Source organism: Malaclemys terrapin, chromosome 1 (assembly GCF_027887155.1).
Source record: "Malaclemys terrapin pileata isolate rMalTer1 chromosome 1, rMalTer1.hap1, whole genome shotgun sequence".
NCBI classification, from domain to species: Eukaryota; Metazoa; Chordata; order Testudines; family Emydidae; genus Malaclemys; species Malaclemys terrapin.
In genome coordinates, this window is record NC_071505.1 from 265,734,461 (window position 1) to 265,749,661 (window position 15,201).

At 40.6% G+C, this 15,201-nt stretch overlaps 1 protein-coding gene across 1 annotated transcript in view; it reads left to right on the plus strand.

Moving 5' to 3' along the window:
- The window catches only part of PCCA (propionyl-CoA carboxylase subunit alpha), a 393,662-nt gene that overhangs the window by 224,925 nt on the left and 153,536 nt on the right, over positions 1-15,201 (plus strand). The window contains exons 17-18 of the mRNA XM_054012780.1: positions 1,425-1,535; positions 13,514-13,616. Of these exons, the coding sequence (XP_053868755.1) occupies positions 1,425-1,535; positions 13,514-13,616 (214 nt within the window). The remainder of the gene's footprint in view (positions 1-1,424; positions 1,536-13,513; positions 13,617-15,201) is intronic.

A 15,201-nucleotide genomic window follows, 5' to 3' on the forward strand; every position in this document is an offset into this window, starting at 1 on the left:
ATGGCTGAATTACATGAATGGAAAATATAAGCAGTTTCACCAGGGAGGATGCTTTATTCTTGCTACCTCCATCCCCTCCATGCGCCTCTACAAAGTCTTCACCTTCCACCGACATTTCAATGAAATCACATAGACTTAACAGCATGTTGTGCTATTTATATAGTCAATATAGTTTTGTGAAAGAAATTTTAAATGTTTCTAGCAAAGTGGAGTTGAATGTAAGTTTGTTTTCCTAGAGGTTGTGGATATGAGAGATTTTTGCTTAAATGAGAAAATAAATGAATAGTTTACTCAGTTTTTCACTCTCTCTGTGGTAGATACTCCTTCAGTACATGGGGTTTATTGCAGAATGTTTTGAGGGAGCACTGTATTAAAATACAACTTGCATGCTTCTGAGCTATATTGTTGTGGGAGACTGTCAGAAGCAACAGAGAGCAGGGTTGTGTGGAGAGTTTTTAGTGGGGAATGTTGGAGTTCAATTCACCCAGGGATCCTGGCCTTCTCTGTCTCCTAGCAATCAAAAGTTCCACTTCTTTGCTGGCACAATGTCCCCAAAAAGCAGTAAAATGGAGAAAAAAGACTAAATAAAAGGTGGGAGAAGAAAGAGACAGAATAGGATAAGCAGAAGGGAAAATGCAAAACCCAAGAACGAATATTTTACCTTTTGTGGCCATTAGTGCCATGTAATGCAGATGGGGAAAGGCACAGGGGAGTGAAAAAACTTGATTAGAGATTTGGCTGGGCAAGGTTGAGTAAGAGGATATGAAGATTGTATTCTAGAGAGGATGATGTGCAAGTATGAAGAAGCACAGAGAAGTCTCTTAATTTTTTTTGTAAGATCTATATATAAGCTTTATGAATTATAAATGACAAAACATTATAAAATCTTATATAAATGCTTCAAACTGAATAGAGAGTGTGAGGTAAAATCTTTTAATGGACCAGTGTTTTCATTGCTATGTAACTTTCCCAACAGGATGTCTCTAAAACATAAGAATGGCAAGGTAGGTGTGGTTAATGGGAAATGCTGAGCTTGTGGGTATGGCACTGAGACTCTGATGGGACTTCACTGAGCTCTCTTTAGGTCCTGCCTATATCTGGTTGGACTGAAGCAAAAACCTTATGGTCATTTTTTGCCCTTATTGACTTCATTAGGTTTTGGATCAGAGTCTGTCAGAGAGGTGAGAATTGCAAAGGTTTATGTATAAATTAAACTGAATCGTCCAGGAATAGCCAATGTCTGAATGCTACGTGGACCACCCTCCTCAAAAAATGGTTCTTTCAGTGCCATGGTTGCCAAATTGGTTGACTGGAATTCAGCCGGAGGGGAAAAAGCAGCCCCCTGAATCGGTTTTGTTTGTTGTTTCTTGGTATTGCTTGTGATTAACACATTCATCTGATTTGACTCAATGTTTTATTTATAGGTGTGACTCACAATATAGCTTTACTGCGAGAAGTGATAATCCATCCACGCTTTGTTCGGGGGGATGTCAGCACTAAATTTCTTCCCGATGTGTATCCTGATGGCTTTAAAGGTTTGTTCTCCCTTAAAATATTTGTGTGTGTGAAAGATTATCTTCATTATTACAATTTGTTTACTTCTAGAGTTAATTGTTCTCTAATCAGTTTTTCAATTTTTAAACAAGATCATTATCTACAACATGTTTTGGAATTTTTAATAACAGGTTGCAAAATTGGAATTATTTTCCTTGAGCTTCAGAAAGACATCTTTGGCTACAAATTGAAAATAAAAAAAAAGTCAAATAATGGTCAGGAAAAACATATTTCACATCATCTGATTCTGAAAATGCAATAATAAACATCCTGCTGAATAGAGGCACAATCACAGGAGGTGCTCAGCACTCATAACTCCTATTGACATATGGGTGGTCAGTGAGCATTTGAGGGCTCTAACATCTTGCAAGAGACACCATATCAGATTGGGCCCTGTGATATCATGGAAAATACAGACTCATTTATCATTGTTAATATTAAATTCATAAGTAATAAAAGTGAGGGGAAATATTTTCTTTGTATTTATATAATCTGTTGCAAATGTAGTTTTTTTTTTTATTGAGAAATTAAACCTATCAGGCAGTTTGATTTTTTTTCCCACAAGTTCTTATTTTTGGGACCCTTTGTCCTATCTGTCTAATTTAGTGATTATGCACATATACATTCCATAGCAGATGGATCTAGACTCCCTCAGAACAGACCAAGACCCATAAGGTCAGTGACAAAGAGGAAGCAATTTAGATCTCACCTTTACTATAGATCCTCTTTCCAGTAGTGGTCAAAAGACTTTATAAAAAGAAGGTTTAGACCTCCCTGAAGTAGCCAGTCGGCTTCGTCCAGAGTGCTGAACCACTCTGACAGTTAGGAAGTTTTTCCTAATGTCCAACCTAAACCGCCTTAGCTGCAATTTAAGCCCATTGCTTCTTGTCCTATCTTCAGAGGTTAAGAAGAACAATTTCTCTCCCTCTTGTGATAACCTTTTATGTACTTGTATGTTATCCAGTTTATCTCCCTCTTCTGAGTTCCCCCTTCCACACACACACACCCCAGTCCCTTTTCAGGGTCCCTTCTCATGAGACCGTTTTGTTTCAAGAAGTACAGTCTCTTCTGGAATTGGGAGTGACAGAGGGAGGTCCCTTATCAACACAGAGGGAAAGTCATCTGTTCATGGTATTTCCTGGTCTCAAAGTTTTCTGGTGGCCTTCATCTCATTCTAGATCTAAGAAAGCTGAACTTCATCATCAAGAAAGCAAAGTTCAGGATGGTCACCCTCACTTCTTCCTTGGGGATTAGAGATTGGCATGGTGCCTTAGATTTACAGGATGTTTACATGTGGCAATACCTCTCGGCTACAGGAAATTATTTTAATTCATAGCAGACGACAACTGTTCTGGCACATGGTGCTCCCTTTTGGGCTGTCGTAAGCTCCGAGGGTCTTCACCAAGTGCATCTCAATGGTGGCAGCCCACCTATAATATTTAGGTGTTCAGATATTTCCTTTTCTGGACGATTGGCTAGTTTACAGTACATCAGGCAACCCCCAAATCCAAAACAGCATGCATGTCATCAGGCAGCTGTTCTCTCATCTGAGCCTGAAACTAAAGTTGGACAGATCAAAGTTATAATCAACACTATGACCCTGGTAACAAATATGACCCTGGTAACAAATGTGTCTACCAAGGGTTGGGGACCCACCTCAGTCAACTTTGGGCAGAAGCTCTTTGATCATCCCAGGAGTTCTCTCTCCACATAAATGTGCTGGAGTGCAGAGCTATTTGTTCGACTTGCGAGACATTTGTGTCTTCCGTCAACAACCATGTGATACATGTTCTTACAGACACTGCCAGTACCATGTTTTATTTGAACAGGCAGAGAGGTGCAAGATCATCTCAGCTATGCAAGGAAGTAATCCACTTGTGGAATTATGTATAAAAAACAATGTCTTCCTCAAGGCATTCCACATTCCAGGAGTGAGGAACACAATTGCAGACACCCTTAGCAGGGATTTCATAGACCAACATGGGTCGTCAATCAGAAAGAGCATTCTCCAAATCTTTCATCAGTGGGGGGGACCCAATGATAGACTTGTTTGCTACCAACCTGAACAACTAGTGGAAGAGATTTTGCTCCATGGTTGGGGGCAGCTGGGGTTCCATTGCAGATGCCTTTCTTCTCCCCTGGTTCAATCATCTCCTATATGCATTCCCTCTTGTTCCTCCAATTCCAAGGATACTAAGGAAACTGAAGAGAAACAAAGCAACTTTAATCCTAGTGGCATTAGCCTGGCCAAGGCGCTACTGGTTCATGAATCTACATTGATTTTCCATCACATCTCCAATAACTGTGCCCTAGTCAAGGATCATCTCTCTGAATACCAGGGCAGGTCCCTGCATTCCAGTCTCCAATCTCTCCACCTCATGGAATGGATGATCTTTGGTTGAATGCTCACGAGAGATTGTGCTCCTGAGATGTTCAAGCCAAAAACAAATTTTAACTTCTCTTTATCTGTAAAATGTGTAAGAATCTAAATAAATCAGTTCTTATTTACTTAATTATTTTCAGTCTCAAGTTTCTACAGGTTTTATTATAAACTGAAGTTAACAACTCCTTAAATTATGAGATATATCTTGACAACTTTTCTATTAACCTACATTGCCCACTTTAAATTAAAATCTTTGCTTTGACTGGCATAAATGATAGTTTCTATAGTTATTTTAAAACACGTCTCTTCCCCCTATCTAAATTAATTTTCACCAATACAAAAATGCTTGGTTAGTTTGTTTCAGGCATTTTCTTTAAAAAGTTACTACGCCAATTTAAACTCTGTCAGGCATTCTCCGACTGGGAATACTACTACTTTGCTGCTCCTCACACTGTTCAGTCTAGACAGAACATCAGGGTTTAGCAATGGCCTGGCACTAGATGAGGTATTTATATGGTCTCCATCACGATGGTGTCTGAGCACATCACAGTCTTTAATGCATTGTGGCACTCCTGTGAGGTAGGGGTGTCACATTATACGGATGAGAAACTGAGATACAGAGAGACTAAAGTCACTCAAGGTCCCAGAAGAGAAATTGAACCACGGGCTCCTGAATGCCAATATAACATCCTGTCCAGTGGACCATCCTCCGTCTTATCAAGGTCCTCTAACAGCTATGCCGAAAGTGTGGCTTTGTCCCTAACCCTAAATATTGTATTTTTCTAACGTTGGGGGAATTTTCTTTAAGTTGCACACTTCCTGGTTGTGGAAAAGGGTCTCTCTTACTCTACTGATAATGTAGGAGAGGGCTCCTATGTAGACAGGAAGTGGGGCATATGTTGGGGGTGTTGCAGAAGTCATGCTAAAACATATGAGACAGTGAGCAGGGGATCTTTCACTTTTCCCACCCCAGTAGTACCTAGTTTTGGGGTTTGGACCCCATATTGGATAGCATGGTGGTTTTAAGGGCATTCCTAACACAGTTCCCTCTCCTTCCTCACTGTAATTTCTGTAATGAAGGTGATGAAAGAGGGTTGCATATTGCTCACATTGAGTGTCTGATGGAAACACTCATAGATGTATTGCATTTGGGATGCTACAGGCAAGGGCTAAAGGGCTCTTTAGAAGTGTGAGAGACTTGAGTGATGCTTTGCGATTGCTTTTATTAAATGAAAAAGAGGAACCATGCACTGTCTGACCACTTTTTAGGATAGAGTAGGGAGGACAGTTGCTATTGACTATGCCCAAAACTTTGCTCATCTACCCACCCATTAGCACTGCTTCTTCCTCTCCATTTTAGGAAACAGTCAAACCCTACAGACTTCCTTTACACTCCTAAGGCATTCCAGGTGGCTTTCTTTCCTCCATGGGATCTAGGTTAGAACTTTATGGCCTTTCAGGAGACCCCCTTGCTCTTCAGAATGGCTGAGGATTCTTCTTTTTTCCATTTGAACATCAATTTTAGAAAGGAGTCTGTCCAGTCCCAAAAGATACTGCTCTCCTCCCTTTTTCCATATGCATTCTGAATAACTCAGAATCATACCTGCAGGCACCAGTATTGGCCTACAACTCACCATGTTCCCAGGGGAGAAGCAGAGCCCAGCCACACTTCAATGACAAATTTGAGTCTTTCAGGAATTAGTGTCCTCAGTAATGTCAAACTTCCTGACTCAGATGAGTTGGAGTCTGACATTTATGCCAGCCAACCCCCAATTAATTTTTTTTATAAAACAAACATGAAGTTAGCATCCATTTATATTAATCTAAATTTAAATTATGCATTATACTTTCCATCTCATTAATTTTGTATTTAATTTTTGTTCACCCTGAACAGAAAATCACTATGTTAGTATTAAATAACGAGAGTGGGCACAAAACCAGTTGGGTGCGTGGTATCATGTTTTTTGGTATTAGTAGGAAACTTTTTCCTGACAAAATGCAAATGAGATTGTTATGGAAAGAATGACCTTTTATGTAATTTAATTTGAAGTTGGTTATGTAAAGTAATTGCAAGAACCTTTTTGACGCAGCTTGGGAGATACTGGGCTAATATTGTTTTAAACAGAGCATCAGAGAAATTAGAGAAAAATACCTCTTCTCCCATCTTTCTCCTGAAACAGGATTCTGCTCTTTACTTGTAATAGATGAGTGCAGACTAGTTTTAAATAACTCAAGCAGCAGAGCTTTCATCACTTTTGGTATGGTTTTTGTTCTTATTTTTATTTTAAAAATTAAAACATATCTATCTTGTATGTCCCTTCTCTCTGGTTTGTGGGCCAACAGCCTTAACAATCAGTGCTATGGCTCCATATATGAGGAAGCAGGAGCAAAATCTGTCAAGGGGCCAGAGAATGTGCTGTGCCAAGAGGAGATGGGAGAAAAGTGTCTTTATACCACCTTCATGCCTCTTGAAGTTTGGGTGGATCTGGGATGTGGCTCCTGGTGTAAGTTAGAGCAGCCTCAGAGCTCTACAACGGGACTGCATAGGAAGGCAAGGCAGGCCTATGTATGTTGTGCCTAAGCTGCTGCTGCCCCTGGAGAAATCATTTGGGCAGTTGTGGCCCCTCTACACCACGGAAATGGTATAAAGAAACTAGCAAGGGCTGGAATCTAGTACAGGTTGTGCACTGGCATGGGACCTGAAGAATAGCAGATGCCATGGGAGAGGACCATACCTAACCTGGAGTAGGAGTTTTAAGAGAGGTGCAGAGCTGAAGTTTACTGTGTGCCATTTTTCATGAGATTTGGCTTATGACAGCCAGTTCACTGTGAGCAGCTGCACTGCCTTTATTTCATTAACTTTACATGATGCACCAAAGTGGTTGTACTTTTGATTGGCAGAGGAAAATGAATCTCTTGACTTATCGAGCTAGCTTATGTATTCTCTAAAGGGTATGGGAAATCTGGCCAACCTGAGTGCTGCTAAATGCTCTCTTCCTTCAACAGTTAACCCTCCTTAACATATCAACTACTTATTTTTTACAGCAGTTAATGAAATGTTAAAGCTCGCATTGTATAACACAACTTATTAATGATTCTGGGGATGCAGAAACATTCAGTGGGTTGAATAAAGATACATTGGGAGCTGACTGCCTTTTTGTGGTGGATGTAAAACATGAATGTAGTCCCGGAATCTACAATGTGCTGCAGCCAGGGTATTTTAGGGACGTTGTAGCTTCTCTTTGAAATTCAGGAGTCACTGCTTCTCAAGTGGCTACTTTTCAAAGAGAAACTGTTTTTCTTCCTGTCCAGCCACCCCTATGAAGAGTGCTTCAGAGGTGACCGTTGCTTTTCAGATCTCACTGCTGCATGACTAATGCTAAGAGCTGGATTGTGATACTGTTACTCACATTGAATATTATCTTACTATTTGAGTAATCCCATTTAAAATCAACGAGGGCTAGATGTGGAGTAAGGTAGTATTCAGTTTAAAATAAGAGTCTCGCTATCTGGTCCCAGTTTAGCCTCCTAAGTGGAAGTTAAACTTTAAAAGCAGCTTAACTGTGCACAGAGCACACTAGCAGAACAAGAGTGGGAGGGTCAGGGATACTGGAGTTTAGAACAGTAATAATGAAAATAATGCCAGAAAATTCTGATCAACTTTATAAAATAATTTAAATACGAGGGAAAATGGGTTTTTACTATCCTGTGCTTGAAATTAAGAGAGGTCACATGTGGACAGGTCATACTCTTATTTCTCACCATTGCTGATTTGCAAAAAGGAAAACAATATTAAAGAAGGCAGAAAAAGTTGACAAAAAGTTGAGGTGTGTCAGCAGGTTTTTTTTAAGGAGGTATGCCGTTTCCTCATCCTCTGCCCTTGACCTATCTGAATACTGTTACTATATTTTGCCTTTGATTTATTTCCCCCATTTCTCCCTGATTTCCATAATGATATGTTTGCAATATTGTGTAGCCATATTGGCCCCGTTTTAGAGAGACAAGCTAGGTGAGCTCTGTGTGGCTTAATGCTTGTCTCTTTCACCAACAGAAGTTGGTCGAATAAAATATATTGGACTTTACCGTTACAGAGACAAGGGGAGTGTATGTTTACTGTATGGTCTAAATCTTGCAACTGGATCCATATGGACAGACCAGGGCTCTCCAGTTTTAGTGTTGATTCTCATGTTAGTGAGATGATCTAGTGATAACATGCATGATCTTGCCTTTGTGGTAGATGTAAACACTTATGTCGATGTCAAAAGGCCCAATCACAACTTGACTTTAGACAATGAGTTCCAACAGTAACTTAATAAGGCCTTTCATTATGTGGTCATACAAAACTGAACCATCTCATACTATCTGGCAAATAACATAGTACAAACTATTGTTTGTAGCAACTGTGGATTTTTTCTGTAATATATTTTTCAAATGTATAGCTACGTGAAAAATATGTTCTTGGAGTTTATAGTGACTCGATTAACTTCATAAATGTTGTGTGAGCATATAATGAAAGACCCTTTTGTCATGAAGGGGGACTGTGCTATGTTAAGTAGAGTCTTACATTTCCTGAATTAAAGGGGAACCATAACTTTGACTTTCTTGACTTTTCAGCAGTTAACCTCTCAAGCCTTGACATTGTATGAAAGCAGTTTTTTCTTAGATAATAAAAATAAACACTGACTATACAGTACATAGAAAGTAGGCTTAAATAGAATTTCAGAAGTCTATTTCCAAGGCTATGCTTCAATAAGATGTGTATCTAATTAATTCATTTTATCATTTTGTTGAATGTTATGCTCAACTCATATGTTATTTCATATATAATCAGTGTATGCTAAATAGATTTAAATTATAGGATTATAGATGTATAAACATGGCAAGTATTCAGGAGTGATGAATGCAAGGCCTACAGGCCGAGACCTTTAAGATTTTAGTTTAGCCATACTAGGCCATAGGCTTAAGAACACTTGATGTGAGTGGGTGATCTAGGAACAACCCTGTGCCAGCAAGGCCACAAGATTACTGTAAAAGATGTGCCAGTAGGTGATGGTACAGAAACCTAGATCGCAGTAGGCTGCAGTGTGTTGTCCAAGATCATGAGACACCTGATTGTCACATCATGGAATGTCCTGTCCTGACGCAGGTTACATGTTGTGCATAGATGCTAATGAGAATGTTTCTTAGTTCCTCTTAATCTATGAAAAATGGAGCACTCCAATATTCATGGGGTGTGGTAGTACAGATAAGGAAAAGAGTGTTGAAACCCTCATGCATATGCATAAGGTAGTAGGTGTGGTCAAAACAACGATGTAAAAGAGGTTCCCTGGTTGGGTAAAAGTGGGAAGACCCCAAGGGACGACCCAACAGAAAACCCCAGCAGGAACCATCCCTCTATTGACGATTCTCTGTTGAGAGGTCCATCGGACCCTAGAATATCTTTGAGGATGTTAGTATGACTACAGTCTTAGTCATTGCATGGGGTTTTGTCGGATTTATAGATGCATGGGAAATTGTAACTTTCTTTATTGCTTTAATAAAACTTTTAGTACAGATAAGACTTTGTCCTTGTGGTTGTGTCTGTGGTCACTATCCTTAGTCTTCATGTGTTCCTGGAGCCTCCAAATTTGAGAAAAGCACCAGAGGTGATTTTTCACTCGGTTGAGCTTGAAACTGTAGCAACAGGAGCTGAACCCATGGTACTTTAATACAGAATTACTAAATTCAATTTAAATGAAAAAGGCTACAGATGGCACCTTTGTAGCAAAACACAGAAAGCTAATTTTGATACGCTTTTAACAGTTTATCTTTTAGGCCTGGTCTAAATGTAGGTCGACATGGTTACATTGCCAGGGATGTGAAAAATTCACACCTTGGAGCAATGTAGCTATGCCAGTCTAACTCGCAGTGCTATGCCAATAGAGTTTTCAGAGTGTAGATATGACCTTAGACTTAAGAACCACTCTCAGTGGGCGCCCCAGTCATGCTTGGTTTTCTGTTTGTTTAAATTATATCACAACAAATACAAACAGTGACAAATAAAGAAAGCAGATAAACATATTTTTTCTATGCTTCTATTGGTGAAGAGATGTATGTACCTCTTATTCTGTTGTTAAGCTGTTTCAAGATATTGACCCTTGTTCACTGTTTGGAGTTTGATTTTTATTGAAGATTGAGGAAGAAAATAGTTTTTGCAACATGGCAAGTGCAAAAGCAGTTATTGATTTCATCCCAGATGAAGGTCATACAATAAAACCTGCAAATTGGGATCTTTATAGTTTTTCTTTGTTCTTATATACGAGTTGATGCTATTTGTACTCCTGGGAGCATGTTCTCCCACATATTGGCATACGTGAATTTGGTTACACATACTTGTCATGGGTTTTTAGGACAGAGGGGGGAAAAGATCTATTTTTCAGCATATAAGGAACTCTGCTTTTTATTGGGTCAAGGCATGTAATCAGACTATTATTTTTGAGTACTACCTATTTAAAAAACAAAACAAAATCTCATGATTGATTAAATTTTAACACTTGGTGTATAGAGAGCTGGAAGCTCACTTTGTTATGCATAATAGTTAGACCAGTTTATTCATGAAGTTGTGGAATCATACATGTCCAATGGTGCCCACAGCCACATGCATGGTGCCTCCCTTTGGCAGCGATGAGAAACAGCCGTGCTGATTGCCCTGCTGTCCACTTAGGTTTGGTCCTGCTGGCTCTCCATCGTGATGGGGAGGCAGTGGGGCCAAAATTGAGTGAATGGTGTGGTGACCTGGTGTGTCATCCCTTCTGTCCCCCGTGTACCAGATCACAACGCCATTCACTCCGTTTTAAACCTGCTGCCCTCTTGTCCTGACAGAGCTGGCAGGGACAAATTTGAGGGGAGAGTGAGGTGAACAGTGCTGCCTCACCTCACCACTGCCATGGGGGTAGCTTCTGCACCAGGGTTTCCCACTGGGAGACTGCCTGGTTTGGCCCACTTCCAATAGCACATATTCCTTCTCTGGGGTAGGGAGTGATACTGCAACTGGGTGGGCTGGACTGGACTGAAGGATGGGCTGAGCATGGCGCAGACTCAGCAGGTAAGGTGAAGGGGCCAGTGGTTGCAGCAGGGATGGCTCCACAGGGATTGACAGTGCATACCACCTCAAACATTTCTGGGGTGTCCCTGTATATGTCCCTAAAATACACACAAGTTCAGAGTTCCAAGTTTTCATTTTGCCTTCACACGGTTTCCACCAAATGGCAAGAGAAAGCTCAAGGTTTTTCTCTTCAGAAGTTGTGTTTGTCCATATGTTCATTAAAGTGCATATAGCTTCCATTTTGAGGCAGAAGGAAACAATAATAAACAGTGAGTGAAGGAAGTTACAGTAATCTGTAGCCCAAATATTTTAATAAATGCTAAATTTAAAAAATAGATGCAGACCTGTATGTTTTTGTCATTCCTTGTTATCTTTAAATTTTCATTTTTTGGTTTGTGACAGTCAGTGTAAGGGCATTTAGCATCAGTCTAATTGGATACCATTGCTGCTTTGTGGATTCCAAGCAGCACGTTCCACATTCTCTTTTTGCAAGAGGTGCCAACTCCAATGATTGTATCTGCTCCTCAAATTGGCAGAGGACATATTTATTTTGAAACCATGCTACTGCACAAGTTATAGTAAATCCTGCTGCTGTAATTTTCAAAGATATATTTTATATATTTTCAAAGAATCATACTAATCATACTTTATTATAGTCGTGGAAATTGGCATGCGCTAAGAATGATCACAAGTAGAATGTGAATAAACATTGAGGACCCTTTGAATTGGTTTTTTGGTGATCTCTGGATGGTGTTTGCGACCCTACTGCAGCTGCAGGTAGAGGCTCTGCTTGAGGCAGGAGACAGAGAGCAGTGTAGAGCTTCTTCAGAGGGCCATCACTGTGATGAGGTGCAACAAGGCTGTATGACCTGCCCCAGGACACCAAATGACCACCTGAGAGAACTTTACTCATGTGAGACATCTTCAGTGAAGGAATTGGGGCACCAAGTAATTAATGGTGCCTCATGTGAGAGTTTGCAAGACTGGGCCTTTATTATTGCTAACGTAAGATAACCATGAAGCATCTTTGTTTGTCCCACTGTATTGGTCTCTATGTAATAGCTAATCCAAATAAAATGAATGAATCTCTCCCCCCCCCCCCACACACACAACTAGTCTGAGTTGGTGGCACTTTTCTGGGGCACAGATACATTTGACAAGAAAAGTGGTAATCACTTTTGTGTTGTGAAAACAAGGTGTTCCTTCTTTACCCTATAGCATGGCATAGTTTGTTCCTTACCAGTATATCTCTAAGACCCATCTTTTTCTGTCTGTCTGTGTTCCTTCCTTCCAACTACAGCTCTCTTTCATTCCTTCATTTATGTCAAATGCTGCAATATCCTGCTCTCTGGCCTCCCAAACACACACATTGACACACACACACCCCCCCCCGCAGTCCATACAAAACACCTCTGCTAAAAATAGTCTTTCTTGCCTGTTGCTTTCACTGTGGGCTCTCTTTGAATCCCTCAGCCTCCATTACCTCATCAAATTTAACGTCATATTGCTGCCTTTAAAGGCCTGCTGAACGCTGTCCTCCTTACTTATCCACCTATGCTTCGTTTCCAGTCATTCCCAACTCCTTCTGCTTTGCCTGTGGTGCCAGCCTTCTCCTCCCATGTGTCAACTTCTCATGTAAACCCATCTGTGTCTTCTTCAGTGCTATCTGCTGTGATGGAAAGTTCTTCCTGAGCTAATCTGTAAGGCCAATAACCTCTCCATATTTAAGCTTCACTTGGAGACTGAATTCTGCTATGTTTCCTATGAGAAATCTAGCTGATTTTTACTGTCTGAACAAAGACCTGGCCAAAGATTACCTTAACCACTCTACTTTTATGTTGTACCCATTCCGCCTAACCTTCATTTGGCTGGCTCTCTTTCAAGTCAAGCTTAGTGGGACAGGGATGTCATACCACTTTCTGTTTAGAAAACATCTAGTATAATTTGTGCTCTACCACAGACAAACAAACAGTAATACCCCCGATCTGACAGACAGTAGCTGTAATAGGGATGACAAGTAGTTTCAGTTCCTGGTATTTCCAGTAGGATATATTGCTGTATCATCACATGCAGGGAGGGAGAGCTGTAGCTTTTAGAAAGTAAAGTATTAAAAAGAATATTGCATACGTTGAATAAGTTCTAATGTACAGATGGATTCTTTATCAGCATGAGCCACAATATGTCAACCAGTGACATTTTACTAATGAAAACAAGATGCTACAGCATCACTTAATTTTTTTTCCTTCAGTTGTCAGATTGTTTTTAACATAGACACCAGTGTTAACTGTAGGGCTGAGCTGTATGAAAACATACTATTTAAATCCTGGAACTGTGAACATCTGCCATTCTAAGTGTTTCTTAATTTAGGGAAAAAATAGATTTAAGCTACAGGACTTAAATAGTGTTTTTACTGATTATTATTTTGTGTGGCTAGAAGCGCTAAATTGGCTCATGGTATATAACAATTTTAAAAAATTGTTTTTGAAAACTAGGACACAAATTGACAGATCTTGAGAAGAGGGAACTACTGGCAATAGCAGCTTCTTTGTATATGGCTGAACAACTGAGATCACAGCAATTTCTAGGGTCTCCAAGGTAAGTTCATTTCTAGGAACTAAAATGTGCTCAATGCTTTTCTTAATGGCATCTTTCCATGGAACACTGGTGAGAAACTGCATGGTTCCTTAATATAGTCTGTTTTTTCTAAATCCAAATGAGCTTTAGCTTACATTCTGCGTCCGTCCCCCCCATAAGTCATACATGGTTATTTTGTCGCCCATATTAACAAACAAGCACAAAAAAGTCTTACGAGGCAGAATAGTAATTAATGCACATCAGAGTTTCATTAATGCAAAACGTTGCTACATTAGTAACTAACCACAAATTGAGCATCACAAATTTCCCATGTGCCTGTTTGAAGTGATCTCAGCATTTTGGGATAGTATGAATATTTAGCTGCATAATAAATCTTCAGAAAATATTGTGGATTCATGAGTAATTCAGTACCTTAATGAAGAGACATAATAGTTCAGGGTCCAATCCTGCAAACGCTTTCTGATGTGTAAATGTTTGCAGAATGAGGGCTTTACTTTGTAAGTGTACTCTTGAGTACAGAGATGCAATAGGAATAGTGTTCTTTCCCCATTCTTTTGGGTAGCAGCGGTTGGTAGCCCACTTTAGCATTATTAATTGGCCATGAATTCGTAGGTATGTTGTGGCATGGCAGCCCCATGCAGTGCCCCTTGCTGGCCAACATCAGTTTCCTTCCCCAAGGTGGGTCGTCTCCACTCTCCACATAGCCATCTGTGCTGGAGACATGGCTTATCTCTCTGGCTTATCCGCTGTGAGAGGCTTTCTGGCTCTGGGATAGAGCACTCACGCCCAGGCTGGTTCCCCTGGTGTACCATTCTCAGCCCCTGCTGGGCTCTGTTCCTTGCATCATTCCCTGCCCTGTGTAGAACACTGGTTCCCCTGGAGTGTCTGGCCTTCCGCAGACCCTGACTCAGGGCCTTCCACAGGAGCTGACTCACCCCCTGAGGTTCCAGATCCCTGACTGAGCTCTCTGTGCTTAGGCTTAGGTGTCCATTAAGCTGGCACCTGACCCTCCTTAGTCTCACCCCTCTGGTGTGGAAGCAGCTAATTAATTATGACACTGATGTAGCTGTCCCCAACTCCCCTAAAGGGGCTAGTCACTCTGTGTCATGGTGGTAACCAGTGCCAGAAGACTAATTCATTTCTTTTACTCTTTGGAAGACTGCACTTGTTACTGCCATGATGTACACAGCTTTTACTGGTCTCAGGCCCAAGATCTTAAACATGAGCCTTTCTGAGTGAGCAGGGGTGGGAGGGGGCAAAGCTTTGACTGTACTGTGCACTGGCCAGCATGGAAAGTTAAGTAATCTGCTGGTGGTAGAGACAAGTAACGCTTTCACCCTTCAAACAAGGAGGGGAATCATAAAATGAACTGTGGCTCAAAGTCCCAATTGATTCCCTCTTTTCATCTGGCTCTGATACAGTTTGATGTCCAGACAGAACTCAGCCAGGATATTTCATTCATTTATCTGGTCAAATTTACATTTTTTGGTATGAGGGAAAACAGAAAGCTCTTTGGGGCAAGGGTAGCCTCTTTGTTTATGCAATGCCCAGCACACTGGAACCCTGACCTCTAGATGCTATTGTG